Source organism: Lucilia cuprina, chromosome 3 (genome assembly GCF_022045245.1).
Source record: "Lucilia cuprina isolate Lc7/37 chromosome 3, ASM2204524v1, whole genome shotgun sequence".
NCBI classification, from domain to species: domain Eukaryota; kingdom Metazoa; phylum Arthropoda; class Insecta; order Diptera; family Calliphoridae; genus Lucilia; species Lucilia cuprina.
In genome coordinates, this window is record NC_060951.1 from 12,804,461 (window position 1) to 12,828,573 (window position 24,113).

General features: G+C 29.9%; 1 protein-coding gene across 8 annotated transcripts; it reads left to right on the top strand.

Annotated features, from left to right (window-relative positions):
• The first annotated feature begins 367 nt into the window (after positions 1-367).
• Positions 368-23,884, top strand: LOC111681444 (rho GTPase-activating protein 190). Of its 8 annotated transcripts, none has more exons than XM_023443215.2 (19): positions 368-982; positions 8,073-8,228; positions 8,298-9,430; positions 9,501-9,794; positions 9,860-10,257; positions 10,322-10,904; positions 10,970-11,148; positions 11,224-11,466; positions 11,531-11,599; positions 15,459-15,584; positions 15,696-15,740; positions 18,551-18,708; positions 18,782-18,980; positions 19,059-19,280; positions 19,348-19,406; positions 19,482-19,863; positions 19,935-20,066; positions 22,749-22,902; positions 22,979-23,884. In XM_023443215.2, the coding sequence occupies exons 1-19, from the start codon at positions 971-973 to the stop codon at positions 23,175-23,177; spliced, it is 4,743 nt and encodes a 1,580-aa protein (XP_023298983.2). In that variant the 5' UTR covers positions 368-970; the 3' UTR covers positions 23,178-23,884. The 8 variants fall into 8 exon arrangements, with proteins under 8 accessions (XP_023298983.2, XP_046801457.1, XP_023298984.2 ...); XM_046945501.1 differs by having other exon boundaries at positions 11,534-11,599; XM_023443216.2 differs by having other exon boundaries at positions 369-982; positions 22,761-22,902.
• The last annotated feature ends 229 nt before the right edge of the window (positions 23,885-24,113 follow it).

Sequence of the window (24,113 nt, forward strand, 5' to 3'; positions counted from 1 at the left end):
TAAACCGATTTTGCTGAAACTTCTCGAAATCATGTCTGAAAGAATTATAAAAAATTGGGATCCCGAAGATATCTGTGGGCTTCAGAAAATTGATTTAACAGGCGCACGAACATGGCTCGACACCGTCTAAGAATAAATCTCTCGAAAAATAGTTGTATAAGTAGAGAAATACATGAAATAGTATTCACTAATACAAAAATTTCCTGCTCTGGTGGACAATCCCGAATTTTAAAATACACTCTCGGATTCCGTTATTATATATAGTCGTTGAAAATTTAAAAACAACGTAGTTGAAAACTTAGACGGCTTACAGTCGATTAAAGGCCGACGCCTATATTTTTAGTTACAGCCGCCGCCGCCGTTAATATTCATCGTCACCACTGGGCGGTAGTGATGTTCGCGAGCTCGATTGTAAAGTGGAAGTCGAATAATTAAATAGTTGAAAATTTAAGAAAATACACATTCTTGTAGTAATAATCATAAATCAGTAAGTGTTAAAAAAATAAATTAATTAAACAAACGGAAAACGAGAGAAACATTCGCTAAATAAATGCCATGAAAATGTATTTTTTTTCTAATCGTGGTTTGAGTGCTATGTTAAAAGTGGTTTCGTCCGACTTATAAAGTTGCTTGTTGTCTATTTCATTGGATGGATATTGTTTAATGCTCTTCAACACATACACACATTTCAACGTACAACATTTAATGAAAAAAATATTTAAAAAATATATGATTAATCATAATTCATCTTAAAGTTCCAAAAAAAGTTCCAAAAACAAAAAAGATATAAAAAATTAAAAAAAAATATATACCTATATAATATAAATTAAATGTATCAAGTGAAACAATAATAAAAATGTAAAGATTTTCATAAATTGGTCCAGACAAAAAAAGGAAGAGAAAATCTTCGCCGTCTTCGTAATTCATTGTTGGAAGTTTTTTCTTTTATTTGTGCGCAGGAACAGGAGAAATGTTGAAAACGGTATAGTTTTATATTCGATAAACATGGTCCGGTCTCCGGAACAAAAGATTTACTTACAATTATTATTAGTTTATCAGAGTTACCAGATATTTGTGTTGCTATCTAATTTGCATGAATTAATCACTTTCTTTTACATACATTTTCTCCATATCCATGTAATTTGTAGTGTTTCAATATACTATATGTATTTATTATATTATATTATTTTATTTTTCAAATTAATGATCGAATTGTTTTAGTATTAGTAAAATTCAAAAATTATAGCTAAATAGCTATTTAGTTTATGCATAGACTAAGAATTTTAGATATGATATTTAGGTAAGTTTACACTTACAAATGTTTTGAAATTTCAATATGTATTTTATTAATTTAATTTTTATTTTCCAAAATAAAACCTAGCCTATGATTTTTAGATTAAAATCGATGAAATGTTCGCGAAATTGGCCGGATTTTATGAAGAGTGGATGTTTTACAATGTTTGCTAATGTTTTGTTGTTTAAGTATTTGTTTTTCAATATTTCAATTTATGTTTTTTTTTTCTTATACAAAATTCACTAATATTGGATTACTATCTTCTAAATATGGAAACATATTAGTAGATATAGGGATTCTTTTGCAATTTTTTCATAATACGATATTTTCGTCATGTACAAATTCATACACATTATAAACTTTTAATATTCTGAATGAAAATGGTTTGGGAAAAAGTCATGTTCGATTCATAATAATTATTACCAAATTCATTCTAGATATGATTTAATTTTTATCTGTATTTTGTCCATAGTCGGTTAAAAATTTCTGTTTAAAAAATTTTAATTTTTCTAAATTTTAAAATTTTAAGTTAAGAAAGTATTTTAATAACATTTTTCTTATTCATTAAGATTAAATTATTTTATTCATTGTTTTCATTTACTCATTTTTTACATATGTATATATACATATATACATTTACCGTCAATATTTATATCCATAATTTTGTAGTATTATTACTATAAGTCATAATCTTAAAAAAGTAAAAAAAAAAATTGCAAAATTAAAAAGTGAATTTAAAAAAAAATCGCCCAAACGCTTATGTACTCCAATTTGGACCTGTCAAATAGAATAGTTAGCTGTAATTATTATTTAATAAATTCGACTTTTAAGAATTATATCATTTGATTAAAATAATAGGCTATTTCACGCACTGCAATGGAGAAACACGCGAAACAATTAAAAAACTGATTTCTAGGCGGAAAACATAATCCCGATAAGAAATATTGTGGTATTTTCAAAGAAAATGATTACTAATTATCAAATCTTTCAAAAATATATCCAGGAGACTATGAGAACACATTTTAAAAGTTTACAGTTCAAGAAAACTGGGACATTGCTATTTGAACAATTTTTTTATTTTTATTTTTTTTAGAATGGGTTATCTTATATAAGAAGTTCTTATCTTATATAAGAAGTCCTTCAAACTCAAAAATATTCAAATAGACCGCAAAATATGGCTGTTTTAGTAATACGGTATTTTGATGCTTTCCGGTTTACGATATACTATTACACATATAATATTTATCATGCAATCATTGGAATATAATAAAATTAGTATGCAAATTATATTGCCGAATAAATCTGATGATATTCCACAGATTTCGGCCATGAAATAATACAAAAGTCCACATAACACCCAAAGAAAAATCAAAAACTGGATTCTGGACAATAGAGCCACTGAAATTAAAAGGCCTGCCAAAAAGTTCCGATGAAATGTCAATCGAGAATTTGTATGCCGATGTAAAGAGAAAGATATCTGAAATAAAATCAGTCAAGAATTATAATTTTTGGAGTACTGTGAAACGGACATGATTGTCCATTCCTTCAGGAAGTTGTTGTGGTGAATTTTATGAAAGGGTTTGGCTAGTCCCCCATGCATCTAGGTCAACGCAACAATGTAACAATGTAAAACAAAAGCTGCAATTTTATTCTTCAAATATTTTTATTTGAACACACTACAAACATGCATTTTGCATAGAAATCCTTGCCCTGTTAATTTGCTAATAAAATAAAATCAGGCCTATTCTGAATTAATAAATTACAGGGGAGTAATTTATTAATTCATACATAATGCATGCAAAAGGGTTTTCTTAATAATTATGATGAATATTTGTTCATTGTAACATAGGGCTTTCGGATTTTATATTTGGGAGGATATATATCTATGTGTATTATGCACCACTGAATTTTTCTAAACATTATTTATATTTTTATTAATCATTACAAAAATAAATGTAGTAAATAATGGATATTGTGTGATCGAGTAATAGCCTTGTTAAAATAATACATTTTATTATTAAATTTTAAAATATTAAATACAGAAACAAAAAACAATAAAATGGCTACAAAATCCGCAACCGTAACCGCACTCCATTTAATTTACATTTCCTCTGGGAAGCAGAAAACGCAACTGCATCCGCAGGTTTGTATTTTTACTCAAAACGCAACCGCATCCGCAGGTTCGTATTTCTACTCTTAGGGATATGGATTGCGGCATTATCTTGCTCAGATGTTATCGACATTGCACTTCAATACGCGCTTTTTTAATTTTTGTGTATTGAGTGTACCTTTTATATAATACTAAATTAATTTAATCTAAACTTTCATTTTTGCCGGTGTTATCCTAGAATTCAATAATTAACTCGGTGATCAAGGTATACTTGCAAATGTTTTAGCTGCGATGAATCCGGATTGAACTCAGTTTTTCTTCATCAATTTTGATATTCGAGATATTGTGTCCTCAAATTCTAAAGAAGCCATTTACATATGTCTCTTTCTCAGACGTTTTCAAGCGCCAAGACCACTTTATTTTAAAAATGTATATATAAGTATATATATATAAGTTTTCAAGCATTAGGTAAAGATAATTCGAAGAAGAAAGAAGATATGCGTTTAGATGACATACTACATTTTTTATAAAATTGTCTTGGGGCTGTTATAACGTCTGAAAAAGAGGCTAAAACGGCGTTTTTTTCAAATTTGAGGACAAGATATCTTATTATATCTTATTATTTTTAGAGCGGCTCAAACCTTTAGAAAAGTCTAACTTAGTCTCTGGGTTTCAATTGTTTTTCAATAGATTATTTTTTGTAGATTATGGTGTTGTTAAAGAAGTCTATGTATATTGTTCAGATGTGAAAAATTAATTAAAAAATCACAAAAATTCTTTAAAAACTTTTTTACAAAAAGCACTTTATATCAGACACTGAGCGCTGAGTTCCCTTTAATGAACATTGTCGCAGTTGCAAAAACAGGGAAAAGGAAGATACGGTCTTACATCTTCTCTTCGAATGTCCTGCTCTATCTCTTAAAAGAAACCGTTTTATTTTAAGCATTCCAGTAAATGTTATATGAATCTGGGACATTCAGTCGCATTCACAGTAAAAATGTCTAATTCAATATTGACCAGATAAAATCCCTTGAGTTTTTGCAAATTTATTTGTGTGAAGTTTTTCTTTTTGTATTTTTATTGTTATATAATTTACCGCAAGAGTGCGGTTATAATTTCTATGAGAAAAATATGATACATAGTACTATGTGGTAAACATGGCGCTTTAAAAGAATGTAAATCATTTTATTGTGGTTCTATTTCAACTATATTTCTAAATCAATTAATTATGTGATAAAATACTTCTACCTACTAATTCTTATAAATGTAAGTATAAAAGAAGTTCCCTCAAACTTACTATTAAACGCGATTTCATTTAATTTTTATTTTAAGATATAAAAGTTGTGTTTTTGAAGAAAATTTATATCACACAAATATTTGTTTTGAAATTTAATAAAAGTAGATTAGGGCCCATAATTACAATAACTTTTTTTTGATATTAAAGAAAATTGAAAAAAAAATTGTTTTTTTTTCAAATACAAAAATTTTACATTCATTTGTATAATTTGACTTTGCTTGGATAGAGGGGTGATGACGAATGATTTAGCTTATCATTTAAACACTAATTAAAGCAATTAAATTTGATTTAAGTATTTTTAATGTTTATTTTTTTAGTTTTACCCCAAAAATAAATTATATTTACAACCACAAGAAAAGTTAATAGCATTCTTTCAAAGTGGAATGTTAGAGCACATTCTATGCATTAGAGATTTGTGATATTTTCTCTACTGTAATTATGGTGATTGATAACTCTGGCCTGCCAAATACAAATTAAACGATTTTTTACGTCCTTTAAATTTGAATGACTGATTGAAATATTTAATGTCTAAAACTATATAACTTATTACTTTGCAATTGTTTATGATTTATTGATGTTCCATTGCAAATATACAAAAATTTCGCAAGCCATTTTTCTGATGCCAGAAGCTAAATTACCATATTTTCAGGTGACCCCATAGCTTTATAAGGTGACTCCATAGCTTTATGAGGCCCTTGTAAAGAATTGTTCACCTCTAGTTCTTTAATTTAAGCAATATACATGTTCTAACCTTATCCACAGTTCATGGAACGATTAAGGTAAAACTCTATATCCACACACTTTATTATTTTTTATCCAATGTCCCTGGTTTCAAGTCCGACTTTAACGCAATTCTTTGAGGTTCCTTTCTTATTGCCTTTTAATCCAGGCACCTACAGTCCATGAGACGATTAAGGTAAAACCCTTAATCCACAAAAATTTTTTGTTTATCCTACGTTTCTGGTTTCACGTTTGAATATGACGCAGTACTTTGGAGTTCCATTAGATGTTTTTAGGGCTGATTACGCTTGATTGCAGTTCCTCAGGGGAAAAGGAAAATACCACATACACGACCAAACATCCTTTCGAATCTGGTCACGTCTTGTTGGTAGCCAGAAAGCCAGAGATTTCCGAGTACCGCACTATGCTCCAATAATATCGATCAATTCTGAAGTAATTCGTGAAGGGGCACTAGGCAACACCTCCACGGCGGCCGATTGGACGAAAGTATTCTTAGGTTTCCCTTGGCCTCATTAGTACGAAGGATGTTTCTGACCTCCGATTATGACACCATAGTGATATTGTGCTTTCCGTCGAATGGCAAAGCCATTTCGCTAAACTTGTAAGTCCGCAATTTTTATGAAGGATTACGAAGGTTTAAAATAAAAAATATTCAGCCTGGTTTTAAATATATTTCCATTCAACAATGAATATACATACGTTCATTTAGTACTTTACAAATATATTATAGATCTTAATAGACAAGTAGTCCTGAAAATTCTAATGTTGTTGCAATAAAATGGCCCTAGTTGTTTAACGTCTAAAAGTATTCGACTATAAATATAAACTTTATTAAGCTTCATTCACCACAAGTGGTGAATTGTAACCAAAACATTTGTTTACTTCATGCATACAAATGTATGATGTGTATGTGTGTATGTACATAGATAAAGTATCTTTTATTTAACGTATTTACTTACATACCCATAACACATTAAAACATTCTAATAGCAAACAAGAGCTGAATGGAATTAAAAGTTTACCTGTTTTTCTTTTCTTTTTATTTTTCTTTTTTTAAAAATACATACAATATAAAATTGTTGAATTTACTTTTGTTGTTGCCAACTTTTATCCTTGCAAAGGTGTTTTTCTCCGTTATTACTAGTATTACTCTCTTTTAATGTCTTAACTCTCTGTCATGCTCAAAAGGATATTTTTGCTAACATTTGCATTAGCATAGAGTTAAGGACATCTTTTTGTGTATGCGTCTCCGATAAAGTCTAAAAATAAAGTTCGCAAATAAATAAATTGTGTTCACAAGTATTTTTCTAATAAAAAATAATATTTAAAACTGTTGAATATTAAAAATAAAAATAAAAAACTATATATCCTTTTTTAAAAATAATGTTTAGTGCTTCTTAAAATAAATGTAAGATATTATTATGTTTATACAATATTACAATTCTAATGGGGCTGCTTCCTTTTGTTGTTGTTTTTTTTCTTTTCTACTTTAATATGTGCGTATGTGTGTTTTTTCTTTTGAGGGTGAAAATTTGTCTGGATGTCTACAAATGTCACTTTGATTTTTCCTGCAAATTCAAATAGAAATGGAATAATATAATTTTATATATAAATTCCTTTTTATACACAATTTCTTATGATAGATTGTAATTTGTTATCAAATCTCTAAAATATATTAAAAAAAACAATAAATTTATAGAAATAATAATTTGCGTATTGAGTTTTCTGTATCATAGTAAAGTATTTCAAGCTGTTTGTCGTTCTTTTTGTTTTATTTTGAATGAGTACTTACGTGGACATAATTGTTAAAAACACACCCGTATATTTTACGATTTAGTTTGTACTTTTTCATGTACATATGTATACAATACAACATACGTACATATGCATTATATGTATACAAAATTGTAAAAACCGGTAAGAGTCTTATAAAAAAATTGTAAAATCATTGTTACAATTATTAAAAAGAAAATTAAATATATTTATTTATTATTTTCTGTTATAATAATGATAAGGAATCAATCGTCATCAGTCGTATCCTGTGTGTATATGTAAACAATACAGAACAAAGATTGTCTGTACCTGTCAAGGATGTTTGATGTTATAGTCGTCTCTAAAATAATTTATAAAGACAATTAAATAATATTATTTTGCAAATATGTCAAATTTCTGTCCATTAAAGAAAACTCAGCTCGGAAGATCTATCTATTTTTTTAGTATTATTTATCATTATAATATAAAGTATGTTTTACAGTAACACAAGTATTGAACAGATTTCATTAACGCTCCGTAACGTTTTTTTTGCATTTACTTCCTTTAAATGACAAATAATTTTAAAATATTTTCAAATAATTATTACGCTTCACATAAACAGAACTGTCTTCCTAGAAATATTGTTGTTCTAATGTGGTGATCATTCAAGAGCAGTATTGAAATCAAACATATATATCTTATTCATTATAAATCACATAAATATCATTACATAAGATTTCAATACATCATTTCCAAAACAAAAATATTTTCATAAAGCGCTTTTTGTTATTTTCAAACTCTGGTATTTCTGATTTATTAAGATTATATAATTTATTGTCATTAAATTCTTTAATTAAACTTTTGTTTTCCTTTTCTAGACAAAAATGAAGCAGTTTAATGTATCGGTCATCGGCTTGTCCGGGACTGAAAAGGATAGAGGTCAAGTAGGCGTTGGTAAATCATGCTTATGCAATCGATTTATAAGGCCTATGGCTGATGATTATTTCATAGATCACATATCAGTGTTAAGTCAGGTAAAAGGCTGTCAAAGAAATATTACAACAATCTGCATTAAAAAATATTAACATTCATTTAAATTTTAGAGTGATTTTAGCGGTAGAATTGTGAATAATGATCATTTTCTCTATTGGGGTGATGTACACAAAACAACCGACGAGGGAACGGAATATACATTTCATGTAATCGAGCAAACAGAGTTTATGGATGACTCTACATTTCAGCCATTCAAAGTTGGCAAAATGGAACCTTATATAAAGAGATGTACAGCGACAAAAGTGTTTTCAGCCGAAAAGCTCATGTACATTTGTAAAAATCAATTGGGCATCGAAAAAGAATATGAACAAAAAATAATGCCGGAAGGACGTTTGGTTATCGATGGTTTTGTTGTTGTATTCGACGTGAGCCCTGTGCCAAATAGAAATATTGAGAAGCAAGTAGAGTTTGTTCAAAATGCCATTACTTTAATATTAAAGAATAAGAAGCCCCTGGTACTGGTGACAACAAAAAATGACGATTCAAGTGAATTGTACATAAGAGAAGCCGAAAAGATTTGCCAACGTAAGGAATACAAAGGAATGGTGCAATTGATTGAAACATCCGCACATGAATCCATAAATACTGACTTGGCGTTTTTGGTATTGGCGCAAATGATTGAGAAAGTAAAAAATCGCATCAAAATTATACCATATCATGAGGCTGCCCGATCACGAAAGGAATTGCTAGAAAGCCGCTCAGAAGCCGTGACTCGACTTATACGTAATCAAATTACCGATTATCATATACTTTGGTCACAAGGCTCAAAAATGCTTGCTCAATTTAGAGAGTGGACGGAGTTTCTCAATATTTTTGGTCACGACGCTGGACAGAAGCTATTTAGACGTCATATGAAGAAATTGAGAGACGATCATATGAATAAGAAATTACATCAATATTTGGATAAGTTCGCTCGTACACTCGAATACATGTTGCCGGACATAAATGCCATATCAGCAAGTGATGACGATGTCTGGGAATGTGCCAAGGGTTATATACGAAATCATTTAGAATTTGATCAATATTTCTTCGAATGTCCCCAGGCGTCTTGGCAAGAACTGGTTGATATGGATGAAACAGAAGATGAACATCGTATACCGTTTGATATTTTGGAAACATCTGAAGCCGAGACAGTATTTAGGAACTTTTTAAATTCAGTTCAGCAAGATAAAAAGAAAATCGGGTAAGTTAATGGCATACATTTGTTGAAAATAGTACCGAAAGAAAAATAACATTACAAATTTCTTCTTAAGCTGGAAACAACAATTTAAAATGTTGTTGGAGGAATCTGGATTTGTTACACCTGGTAAACAACTGTCAGAAGTACGTGTTCTTTTTATGGGACGCGAATGTTTTGAGGCTTTGTCTGAGCATGACTGCCAGCAAATTTATGATATTCACCAGGATGAAATTATCGAAAAAAGTAAACAGAACTTTGTGGAACTACTCTTAGAACATGCTCAATTTTTTCAGCAATTTAAAAATGTTGATATTATAACGCAAGAAGACGTAAGGCAAATTACAGATGTGTTACAAGATGACTCGAGGTAATTGTATAATACGTACACTATGCTTCAAATTTAAGTAATGTGTTATTTGAAATCGTTTTCAGATATAAGATATTAGATCGCTTGGATCAGGAGAGAAGAGTTATTTTGTTTCAGCATCTCGGCTTTATGCATTGTCCCATACGCGACCATTGCCCGTTTTACCATAGTTGTGTTGATAATTTTGTGGAGGAAATACTAGCTGACAAATCAGGTGGAAATCTTAAAACGTTGGGTGGTGGTGTCGGCGGTGGCGTCAACTGGAAGAATCAAAGTACTGATAAAACCCTTAATTTGCTCATTGTGGGCTCTGAACACTTAGCCAGTGATTTGCTCAATGATATACGCATGTGTACAGGCTCTAAGGGTGAATACATCTATGAAAATCAGACTTATTATCTTAACTATCGCATTGCTAATGGCGATATGGAAGCCTTTAAGGCCATAGATGTTTATTCAAGTGGTAAGTACAATAACAATTTGATAGTCATTCAATCATATCTAATGGAATTTTAACATTTTTGCAGGACTAATTTGTGTTTATTCAAATCAACAGTCATTCGAAACACTTAAGGATAATTTAGAACGAACATTGCTTTGTAATTTAGAGTTGGAAGATAAATTCGAAAATCTACCAATTGTTCTAGTTTACCAGCCGCAAGATTTGAAAGAAAACGAAGTAGATTATTTACGCAACGAAGGTTTAAGATTGGCCGAAATGTTGCATTGTGATTTCATTGACCACCAGCAGAATCATCAGAAATATGTGTATGACATTTTAAATATTGTAATTGATTCTTTAAGGGTTACGGAAATGAAATCTCTCGAATCATTTCCTCCCAATCAAACCGATCTACGCATATTAGTTTGTATGTTTTGCGGTGATCAATACGATATTGAAAATATTATAAGTCCCTTAACAACTGAATCGACATTTTGCAAAGCAGCTGAACATTCCATTGTAGTTGATGTTTTCATAGGCGACTCTAAGAAACGGGTCGAATTTATAATTTCATCATATCACGGTATAAATCAGTATCGCGATGAATTAATACATGGTTTTATTTTTGTATATTCAGCCAAAAGACGCTCTTCATTGGCCAATTTAAAGTGAGTATTTTTGTTGCAAATATAAATAACTACGTATTTATCTCTCTTATTATCGTTATTTACAGTGTTTTAGTTTCACAAAACTCCAATATACCATTACAAATTGTGGCTATAACAGAAAGTGGTGGTGCCAATGCATTTTTCAGTAGCGAAATCTGTCAATTTTTAATAACGGAAGGTAACTCATTAGCAGATCGTTACAAAGCTAGTTTTATGACGTTTTCGGCAGATCAATATGTTAAATGTATGTATTAATTAACTTTAACTATCTTAACGAAAACATTTACTACAATTAATGGTGTTATTGTTATTGTTTTAGTCGCTTTCTACAGTCCTTTCTTAAAGAATGCTTGGGATAACAAGTATGAAGTTGAAAATTTACATGTTGAGGAGTCAATTACTTTAGATTCAGGAGAAGGTACACTGGAGAATTCGGTAAATCAGTTGCCGAGACCACCACCACGTCACGAAAGTTACATGCTTTCAAGTACCCTAGGTACAGATGGCTCTGGTAGTGAAAATTACGAAATGCTTCCTACACGTTCTCTAAATTCATTAAATGGTAAGTTTAATTTATAAAATCTCCTTACAAAATGGGGAATTTTCTTTCACACTGTCGTTTTTAGAAGAAAGAGACATATCGTTAGATGAAATCTATGAAGAAAGCAACGAAAAGCCAAAAATGCTTCATCAAAGTAAGTAATTTTCCTCAAGTCTTTTATTAAGAGCTGTCAAATGGTCACCAACAAATTATACACACATATTTGGAACAGATCAAATTAATTGTTCTTTTAAAGTATTAATAGCATAAACTATCGTTGAAATTGGCCTAAAAATATAGCATTTCACAATTTCAAAATCAATATTAAAGCAAATGGAACTTAAATAGGGAGATATGAATCTCCTATTAAATATCATTAACAAATACATATTTATTTAAAATAACGCTTTTCATATGTTATAGCTGATAGAAGAAATAAGCTGACATTTGAACAACCCATGTACGAATAGTAATCTTGCTTATTATTTGGTTCCAAATAATCCATATGTCGAATTTTCTATATATGTACATTTAAATCTATTTAAATCTTATATCTTTACTAGCTAAACCAAATTGATTTCCAAATATAGGATTCATTGTGTTTATTTCATATGGGAGTTGTTATGCCAAAAATTTCAACTTCGCCCACTTTTTTAAAAAGCCAAATGTTTACGTAGATGTCAGAGTCTTTCGTAAAAAATTTGAGGGTTCTATCCATTTGTAAGTTTACAAACGTTCATATAGATTCCCAGATAAACGAATTTGTCTATTTAATCAGTATGGGAGTAAACAATTTGCTAGTCTGCCCATTTTGTACTAAAATATTTAAATTGAGGATTCTAACTGCAATTGTTTCTCAGTTAAGAACTCCTATTATATTTCTGAGATACACGATTTTTAATACATATTTTGTGTGTTAAAATATAGCTTAGTTCCTTCTCGACATTCAGGAAGGACAATTTCAAGAAAATCGTTGCAACAGTCTATAAAGTTCAACTTTTAAAATTGATGTCTTCCTCTTGCAAAATTTAAAAGTTACACTCATTTGTATAATTTGTGTGACTTTGGTCCCCTCTCCTTTCTTACTCCTCAGTTAAACTAGGCTTAACTTGCTGTTAGATTAAACTCGGAACAAATGTAGGCGGACTTTAACCGATGATTGTGTTTTTCAGTTTTAGATTTAAGTTCAGTTAACTTTGTTAGTATTGCCAACTTTTCAGTCAAAAACAGAAACAATGAACATCTGTTTTTTGCAAATATACTTTTGTAAAATGGAAAATTTTAAAAAATGTTAAATAAACATTTAAAACAATAATAAATAAAACAAAACAAATCAGAAAATTGCAATTTGCTTAAAATATTAAGTTTTTGTTCTTCCGTAATCATTGTTTTATTGTTTTTGTTAATTTGTTTTCTCACTTATAACCTGAGTTTAATTGGCCAATTACACTCAGGGCGAGTTTTTCTGATAAAGATAATCTTCATTCTTTGGTTAAACCTGGTTTAATATATGTTTCGTGTTTTTCAGTTATCAGTAAAGTTACATATTATTTTAGTTTAACTGAGTGTAATTGGCCAATTAAACTTACGTTATAAGTGAGAAAACACAATTAACAAAAACAATAAAACAATGATTTCGGAAGAATTAAAACAATATATTTTAAGTAAATTGCAATTTTCTGATTTGTTTTGTTTTATTTATTATTGTTTTAAATGTTTATTTAACATTTTTCCAAAATTTTCCATTTTACAAAACTATTGTTTGCAAAAAACAGCTGTTCATTGTTTATGTTTTTGAGTGAAAACTTGGCATTACTAACAAAGTTACCTGAGCTTAAATCTAAAACTGAAATACACAATCATCGGTTAAAGTCCGCCTAAATTTGTTCCGAGTTTAATCTAACGGCAAGTTAAACCTAGTTTAACTGATGAGTAAGAAACCCGCACTCAGTTAAACTAAGATAATATGTAACTTTACTGATAACTGAAAAACACGAAACACGAAGAATTAAGATTATCTCTATCAGTAAAACCCGCCCTAAGTGCGAGAGTTTATGAGAGCTGGCTATCCAATAGTAATAAATTTTGAGCAAATTTTATTCAAATCGATATTTTGAGTTAGGTCACTGATACAAAATTGCCCATATGTATAAGAATATTTATATCAGAATTGGTCCATAAATATCAGAGTTATAATATAAATCCTGAAAAAATGATATCAAGAGAAATGTACAAGAAAATCCTTTCATTTGAAATACATAACTGTTCAATTTATAATAAAAATAACGGTTTTTGTCCATAATTGACCTAACATCCGCAGGAGGTCCTCTTGAAAAAAATACTTTCATAATTTTTTTTTACGTTTTAGAGTCGTATTTTTTATGGAAAAAAGATAATTTAGATAATTAATGTTGTATTTAATTAATTGGTGAAACAATTATTTTTCAAATAGTATTAACATTAATTTAAGACCAAGATTTAACAAAATCGGATAAATAGTTTGGAAAATAAAGGAAATAAAACTTTATGTCTTTGAGAAAAGATATGACTATCAACTTCGTTAAAATTTAAACTCTAAGGATTTTAAAAGTCTTAGGGAACTTAATTTCGTGTTAATGCTAAGAATATATGTACCAAATTTTGCAAAAGTTGTACTGGTTCATGTTAGGTTGGGTGTTAAGGGCAGCTGCTTAGAAAGCATCTCAGTTGTATTACCGCAGAACTGTGTTCTGATGTCACTCTCTGCTTTCAAAACTAAACAAACAGGTTTTATTTGTGAAGCATGGAATCTTCAAACCAATCCGCTTTTATACCTGACATGAAAAGAGCACCAAAGTAATGTTCCCTGCTTTCAGTCAACGCAGGGAAATAGCAAAGTTGATGCATTATCATCTCTTTTTTCTTATTATGAAAACTTCTGTAGTAGTCATTATATACAAGGCCTAGTCTCCTGGCGTGAGTGCCTATGTTCTGTAATTACTGATACATGCGTTCTTATCTGCATCATATAGACGCCAAATAGACCCCGAGATCTGTTCAGGTTTTACTGAACAACCTGAATTGGGCTATACCATACAGTTAATTAAGAACAAGTTTCTTACAGTCCGCTAGAGAGATACAATATAGAGATACCAATAAAGGCGACGATTTCACTCTCATCCAACATCGTGAAATGTATGTCTTTTTCATTAGTTATACCCATATAAGCGATATGTGTATAAAAATGTCTTGCTACATCATTCAGAGATACGATGCATTCTTTGATTAACCTAGATGTCGTGAAGATAAATGCTATTTTTATGTTTAAAGTTGTACTTTTTCGTTTTACACTTTAGACTTTACCTAGAAATAATATCATAAGCCGACAGTATGATATTATTTCTAGGTAAATGTAGATTATGTTACGTAGTTATACATTATATACCTTATTCATAAACATTTATCATAGGTTTATAAAACAAATTTTGTATGAAAATTTGATTTATAAAGTTTTGATAAAAGTTAATGTATAAGACCCTATAACTTTTTCAATGCCGATAATGTATTTTTGGAAATTGTTTTTATTATTTATTTACATATTACTCTTTAAGAATTAAACTATGTTATATAAAAGACAAATTAATAATTATAATGTTGGTGATCACTTACAGAATGTTTTGATACTTATTTATTCTGCGTTTGTTGCTATAATATCATTATATATACTACATAACTACATCATACATTTATTATTTATAAAAGCATTAAACATATGTTTACATATATGTGCATATGTATCAATTGATCGCACCCTTCATCCAGAATGTTGGGTAATATCTGTCTGATTTTCGCGTACATACTACTGTATATAATTTAGTTGATTCTTTTAGCCAATTAATAATACTACCACCGTGATATGTTTGTTTTTTTTTAATTTACATAAGATCCCCAGTGAAATTACCTATAAGATAATTTTTATTTTATTTGCACATTAAAACAAAATAATAATGTTAATGTATGTTATTGTCATAAAGGATTCCAGATATTTCCTCCTCCAACAACTCCTCCAGAGCCAGCTCCTCCAGATCATCAGCTCATTACATGCTCATATAAGAGCCAATTCGTATCAGCTTCCGAGTCTAGTTTGGAAGAAATAACATGTAATTGATCGTTTTCATTAATCTATAATTTAAACAAAATTCGTTATTTATTTAATTTGTTTATTTGTATTCCATTCATTTCTTTTTCCAATAAATTATTTTTATAAGCAGCGGATGTCAGCGGGTCAAAGGATTCATTGGCTACACATGATGCAGGTTAAATGATCTTGTCAATTATAATATTTTTTTTTGTTTGTTTTAGTAACATTTGTTCTCATCTTCTGTTTTTTAAGCCTTTCCTTTAATGCACGTTGTTTTTTTGACATTATTTAGAAATCAAAAGTTTTTATTTGAAAACAAGGCAATTTACTATTAATTAGTTAAAAATTATTTTTTTTTCAGTTCTTGCACTTTTGTCTAAATTGTCTTTTTAATCTAAATCAGAGCACTCGTATCGTTAGATGTTATTCTTTCTACCCAAGTCTTGTAGAAATTCTATTGTACTATATATTGCTATTGAATGGATTTGTTGAGATGTTTTCAATACAAATCAGTTGAACCACCCCGACTCTCTTTTCTGTAATCCTTTTTTATTTCGTTTGCTAATAAAATAGATTAAAAACTATCATATTAAATCTCTTAAATAGGGAATGTTATAATAGCGACAATTAATTACCAAAATAATAAAAATTTAGTTGATATATTTTTCGATTTCAAAATCGCAAATTTCATAAAAAATAATGAACACTTTGGAGGCTTAGAACTAAGCTTATTCAAGTTATCTGTAAATAATGAAAGGTTATTACAAAAAAATAAACTTTTATGTTTGTAAACAACGTAAATGAAATAAACGAAAATAAGGTAAACTTGATCTATTTTTATAAACTTTTCGATACGATCCAGTTTAATGTCAAATTCGTGATTAGTCCACATAAAGGGGACATACGTATCTCTGTAACTTTTTAAACATTAAAGGCCTTACTCATAATGTAAACTTGCTTGCTATCTTTTCTCTTGTGGCAATTTGTACACAAAAATGTTTTCATTATGAATAAGGCCACAACTATACAAAATTAGACGCACGGATTCAGAGTTTAGAGCATGCAGCGATGAGAGTAAAACTCTGAAACACTTTCTTTGACATTTCCAAGTTTTCGTCGAATCACTGATTGGGAAATTAAAAGGAACTACTTCAAGAGAACAGAGTTTCTGAACACTATATTAACCCACACAATTTGATAGAGTTTTTTAAGTCAGAGTCAATCCCAGGAGCGAATGGTGTAGAGGCAGCCTACCGAGCGAATATACCACCAGGCTAAAATATTTGCGATAATGTCAGCCTGTAGGTTACTACTTTACCTTAATATTCGCGGCAACAAAAGAATCTTTGTCGATAATCAAGCGGCACTTCTCTCACTTGACTCCAATACTATTACTTCCCTCTTAGTAAGACAGTGCAAAAAGTCAATGCTAGGTCGTTTGTCTAATATTACCCTGGTTTGGGTTCCTGGTTTGGTAATGAACAGGCGTGCCAGAACGGGATCGGCTCTTGATATTTCCAACGCCGATTAAGTAACAACTCCGTTAAATTTTATCAAGAGTAGTATCCTCAGATTCTTTCCAAGATATTGTGGCCCCCTTTCAATTAGAAACGCACAAGACACCTTATAAACCGAAGTAGGCGGGACATATCGAGGTTGATATCAGTAATAACAGGACACTGGGTGATAGGCAGACATGCAAGTCGCATTGGGCTCCCCTCAGTTGAAAAGACAGGAAAAAGAAAAGAAACCGCTTCCTTAGCAGTTACTTCATATAAAAACTTGTTTAGAAATCTGGGTCCAATCTTAATGATATCCTCAGATTTCTCAAAGCTACAGGCTGGATCTTATACTAAAAATACTACATCTGACGATTGGAGTGGTCCGTTCAAAACGGAGTTTCTTAGAATCTACATGACAGTTCGTATGCAGTGAACTACCACGTTCACCAACCAGCCATAATACTTTCATGGATCACTATATAGAATATGAAAATTTAAAGATAGACAAAACTCTAGAAAAACATAAATAAAGAGGAGAGAGGAATATAAATTGGTCAGTTTCCAAGACGTCTCAACCTAGATGTTTTACCAAATCAATTGCCTAAATAAAACCATGGAAGAGATTCTAAATCTCTAAAGTCCTTCAATTTCCCCTATTTCGTCATGGAGTCTATTCCCTAGACATTTTCACCTGAGATTCCTTACCACTTAGTGACTAAGGCCCTTAATTACTAATGATTTGTTGAGATCCCTGTTAGAATCTTAGATATTTTGCCATGTATGTATGGCTGAATTGAGAATACATACTTGTAAAGTCGGCGAAGCTTTGGGTGGTTTGATCCACATTTCCCTATCATATATATCACAGTTCGCACCTAATCTAGTCTTATAGTTCGAAATCTTGTTTGTTGGGTAATAACTAATTAAATAAAAATGTTTAATTAATAACTGCGAAACTTTTGTTTAAATTTAGCAAAACTTTTACTCTTAGATTAGCTGACTCTGTCATTATTAAAAGACTCTTTCGTAACTGAACAGAATTGTTCATAATGGCAACTGGCAATGCCTGGTAAAAATAATGGTTTTAAAGTGTGAGGTCATACACGACAAAATATTGTTTGTGGATTTTATTATATTTTCAACAATATATTTAAACATATATAATATATTGGAATGGATGGAGTATAAGAAATTGTTTATTTTCCTAAAGGTACATCATCAATATCAATTCGATAAACATTTTTTATCTGGGAAGTTAACCTTAACTTAATTTCTAGAATCATTTCATTGATAAATGTAATGGCTAATTTATCATATTGTTTTAACTATAATTTTAATTTAATTTGAATTTTTCCGTTCTGGATGTAGGGGAGATTTTTATTTGTATCTTAGCATGAATTTTGTAGATATTATTAATTATTTTAATAAAAAAATTAAAAAAAAAACTTTATTAATTTTTTATTCGTTTTTTTATTTATTTTAGAATGGTTAGATGATAAAACAGATGTTCGCCGTAATGCAAATAAAAATTCTATTTGGAATAATTTTGGTGGCTCAACACATGCTTACACAACTGGTCGTAGGCACATAGACTCTAATTTGAATAAAATTCGTCCAAAAGGTCCAAGTCAGACCCTAAAGGTAATTTGTTGTAATTGTAATAAAACAATTGGAGGATTTGTTTTTAAACATTTATATATTCTATAAATTATAGCAACCAGGAAAGTTAAATTTAAAAAATTTTCAACTAGTTAGTGATGCTGTAGCAAAAATGAATTTTGGCGGTGAAACTTATCTACCCTGCGATGATAAGGATCCTAAACGTTATACACAATTCGATCATTCTCAGTTGGATGGTGATGAAGATGATTCAGAAGAATTAGCTGAATATGAACAAATATATGAAAACGAAGGTAATTTCAAAATGCTAGAAGTTTTTATATATTATTTTCGAACATTTGGTTATATAATTGCTTATGTTTTCTATTCAGACTGCACCGAATCGGATAGTTGTGCCAGTTCTACTGAACGTAAGGCGCGACAACAAAATGCTTATTACAAGCAGATAAACAAGAAACCGCCAGCCAACAAGAAGACCAAGAAGAAGAAAGTTGCTATACCTGTTCAGACTCCACGTGTTCCAATGTTTGGCTCATATGTAAGCCCACCGGAAATACCACTTCATTATCAGAGAATGGTTGGCACTGAAAAAAGTGAGTTGAAATTTAAATTTCACAATTTTGGATAAAGCAAATATTTAACTTGTTTTTTTTATTTCAGAGAAAATTGGTGAACCACCCAGTATTAATGATATTATTAAAACAGATAAATCACCAGAAGTAAGATTAACTTAAAAATATATTTTGATTTAAGTTTTAATATAATTTTCATTGTTTCTTCCTTTTTAAATGAAGTATACTATGGTTCCGGAAGCACCGGCACTTTTCGCTTCAGATAACCTAAGCGAATTTAATATGAATGCAAAATGTTTAAAAGAATATGAAAAGACAGAAAAACGTCGTCTTAAAGAGGAAAGTGCCAGATTACGCAAACAGCAAGAGAAAGAAAAAGAACAAGAAAAGAAGCTTAAACGAAAACTTAAACAGAATTCCAAAGGTTTTCCCGATACAGAATCTCAATTTGATAAACTAATGATCTCGGACAAAGTGGAAATTCCAATATTTTTAATAAAATGTATAGAATACATAGAAAAAGAGGGGCTTGATTCCGAAGGCATTTACAGAGTACCCGGCAGTCGAGCACATGTTGATTTATTATTTCAAAAATTCGAAGAAGGTAATATTAACTTATTGTTATTGAAGACAATTGAACAACTTGAATAAATTTTTGTTTTTTATTAACTTTAGACACCAATACAGTGATTGAGTTATTAGACATTCCAGTTAATGCAGTTGCTACAGCATTAAAAGACTTTTTCTCCAAGCGATTACCAGCATTGTTTAGCAAGGATATTATAAAGGAGCTAGAAGAAGTTGCTGGTATGTATATAATTTATTAATTTTAAAAATTGGCTGTGGAATATATTTTATAATATGGGTTTTATCTGCGAAGTTCTAATTTCTTTAATATTATTGTTTTTCTTAAAGTTGTTAGATATGGAATTTGCATTTTTTGATATATTGTGGTTTAACACCTCAATAGCTGAATTAAAATATTATCAATTATATGTAATTGTAATTGAATTAAGCTTCAGCTTGGAACCAGTGTCTGAAAAAATCCGTTTCCACAATGTACAAAGAAAATTATTTTATCTGTACATGAGCATCAACAGAATAGAAAAACATTTCATTTTATTTTATTTATTTCATCCATCAATACATTGATTTTGTTTAAAACATGTCTATGTAATCAACAAAATAATAAACAAAAGTTTGCAAAAAGTTTTGAGCAAAACTTTTAGACGAGTTCGTAAAAATATGAATGAACATGTTTTGTTCAAAAGCAAAGACAATAAATAATGATAAGACAAAATCTTTCTTATTATTTTGGTTTTGCTTTTGTTTGACTTACTGCAATCGTTTCTTTTAGTTTATTTTTGTACTCTGCTTGTAACTGTTGATGTTGCCATTACTTCTCGAACCCGTTTCATTGTGGTTCTTAAGTACTTCTATAATCAGTTTTATATCAGTTCCCATAACACAAATGAGCTGAAAATTGGTTTATATATACCTCTTAGTTCAGTTTAAATGGGATGTTTACCAAGGTATACATTAACTCGGAGACCCAAAGGGTCCATTGTCACTTTAATAAAGTATGCGTTAGGTTAGGTTTTTCAGACTGCTTACTGACACGAGTAAGTCTTTACTTGCTTCCTATCAGGTCCCTTTGTAACATCTGTAAATGATAGATATAGTAGTGAAGATACAGATATAGAATCTAGAATAATGAATATAGAATAACGATGAAATCTACCCACTTCGACAATTTCAAGAATGCTAGTATACACTCAGGTTGAACAGCTGACAGATCAGATAGATCAGAAAAGTGAGAGGGTAATTCTTGAATGTCTTGCCATCTCGTTTAGAGACGGCTTTAGGCTTGACTGTCAGTATAAATTCTGATATCTCTGTTGAATATCCAATAGCACCTAAGACAATTAGATGCCTCTTTTATAGCTGAGATTTCTGCTTGTAAAATAGTACATTCGTCGTTGAGTCGGAAAGAGATTTTCGTTCCGAATTCTTCAATGAATACGCCACCACCGACACCTTTACTTGGTTTAGAACCATCTGTATACACATTAAAACTTTCAACACTTTCAGGTGCTAATTCATTATAATCACAGATTAAACTATACCGGAAGTTCCTTGAAATTCACGGTTCCGGAACATGGTAGTCAGTAGCATGATGTAGGTTTGGTAGAAGATCTACAATCTTTGCAAGGCATCTGGAACCGTAGTTCCATCTATTTGTAATACTTAGGGCGGGTTTCTTACTACTCAGTTAAACTAGGCTTAACTTGCTGTTATATTAAACTCGGAACAAATTTAGGCGGACTTTAACTGATGATTGTGTTTTTCAGTTTTAGATTTAAGCTCAGTTAACTTTGTTAGTAATGCCAAGTTTTCACTCAAAAACATAAACAATGAACAGCTGTTTTTTGCAAACAATACTTTTGTAAAATGGAAAATTTTGGAAAAATGTTAAATAAACACTTAAAACAATAATTAATAAAACAAAACAAATCAGAAAATTGCAATTTACTTAAAATATTACGTTTTTGTTCTTCCGAAATCATTGTTTTATTGTTTTTGTTAATTGTGTTTCCTCACTTATAACTTGAGTTTAATTGGCCAATTACACTCAGTTAAACTAAGATAATAAGCAACTTTACTGATAACTGAAAAACACGAAACATATATTAAACCAGGTTTAACCAAAGAATGAAGATTATCTTTATCGGAAAAACTCGCCCTTAGTCTAGCTGCAGTATTCATTGCCACTTGTTTAGCAAGAAGGTCCACAGGCAGCCAGTTCAGCATGGCAAACAACGCTTTAATGGGCGTAGTTTTAAGTACACCTGTTATAAGAAGAGCAGATTGTCTCATATCTTTTGTGAGAATGTATAAAGAACAAGAACATATGTCAAATGATTCCAGGTCCCTTTTGCAGCTAGATACAAAGCTAGAATGTAACATGTGACATTGTAGAGCTTTAAGTGCTGCCTAACTATCAACATAAATCGTTAACACCGACCCCCTAGTAATGTGTGTCTTAATGTATGCATGGCTTTTCTGATCACTAAGATCTCCGCATGGAAGACGCGACATTCGTCCGCAAATCTACACCAGATTCTATCTTGAATATAGATTCTATCTTGGATATAAATAGACCTTTTTTGACAATGCAAGGTTGTGTTCGAAAATGCGAAATTTGATTTTCAGAAAAATTTAAAGCTTAAAATAATTTTAGCGTTTCGAAAATTCGAACTTATATTCGAAAAATGTTAAAACTCTTAAAAAAATCCTAATTATGAGGATTAATTTAAAATCATTTAGCAATTTTAAAATTTAACATTTTAAGAAAAATTTAATTTTTGATTTAAACATTACTAAAATAAAATTTGTTTCTAAAATGTTGCTATGATACTAATGTTGCTATTTTACTAATATCCAACAATATATACGATTGATATACGATTTTAAAAATAAAACTATAAGTTTTTGTTTTAGGTTCCCGTGGTATTGGTTCTAAAATGAATGTGGAAGTAAAAACCGATCGAAGTTGCCGATTAATGGCTTTAAAGACACTATTAGAAAAGTTGCCACCTGTTAATTTTGCAATTTTAAAATATATTTTCCAGCATTTTGTTCAGTAAGTTTATTAATCTTAAAAACGTTTTGTCTGTCTTTCCAATATTAATACAAATGTAAATGTTTTTCACTTACAGTGTTTCCGACAATTCCAAATTGAATAGCATGGATAGTAAAAATTTAGCTATATGCTGGTGGCCAACACTTATTCCTATAGATTTCACAGACATGGGTCATTTCGAGCAATTACGTCCCTATTTAGAAGATATTGTGCAAACCATGATCGATCAGTATCCATATCTATTCTGTGGCGAAGATGCCTTCGTAATGGTATAAATAATTTAAATATACATTAAAACAGTATTTTATATTCATTGTGTATGTGTGAGTATGTGCGAGATATATGTTTAATAATGTTGTTTAACAACAAACACATCAAATTCTATATAAGGAAACATAAAAACAGCACAAACAAACAAACAAACAAAAAAAAATACTTTAAATAGTATAAAACTAATATTCTGATGAGAAAAACAAACAAAAGTAATTATGCTCAGCTAATAAGATGAAAATGTATGTATGCTTGTGCGTGAGTGTATGTGTAATTCATAAAATTTTAGTTAATAGTTGATTTTTAAATTATAAATTATTCAATTAGATAAATGTATGTAAATGTTTGTGTGTATGTGAAAAACAAAAAAGAATTGAAACGAAATTAAATTAAAACAAAACAAAAAAAAGAAAAACATATTAGTTATAGTTAAATCGAAAGTGAAATTAATTAAAACCTCTCCCGCTGAAAACATGATCAAAGTCAATCTAGATAGAACCCCAACACCTATTACAAAGTCAATAATAATACTCTTACTGTGGAAAACATTCACATATTTACTCGTATTTACAAGTTTAGTTTAATCTATCAATTGCTCTTTCTGGTTACACAATTTGTCATTGAATCTCATTACTATCACATTTAAAACGAAAAGAAAATAATAAAAACGAAACCGAAAAGAACACGAGCATTATTCAAAACAAACAAAAATTAACGATTGGAAACCTTTCAACAATATGAATACTTTTCTTACATATTTTTACTTGACATATTTTATTTATTAAAGGCTAGACTTAAAAGTTGCCTGTAAATCATCTTAATTTCGTAATTTTTAACTTCTTTAACTCAGAATATGGTATTAGATAATTGAAACATCTTTAAGATATAAACAAAAAATATAGTCAATATTGAAATTATTAAATTGCATTGCTCAAATATTG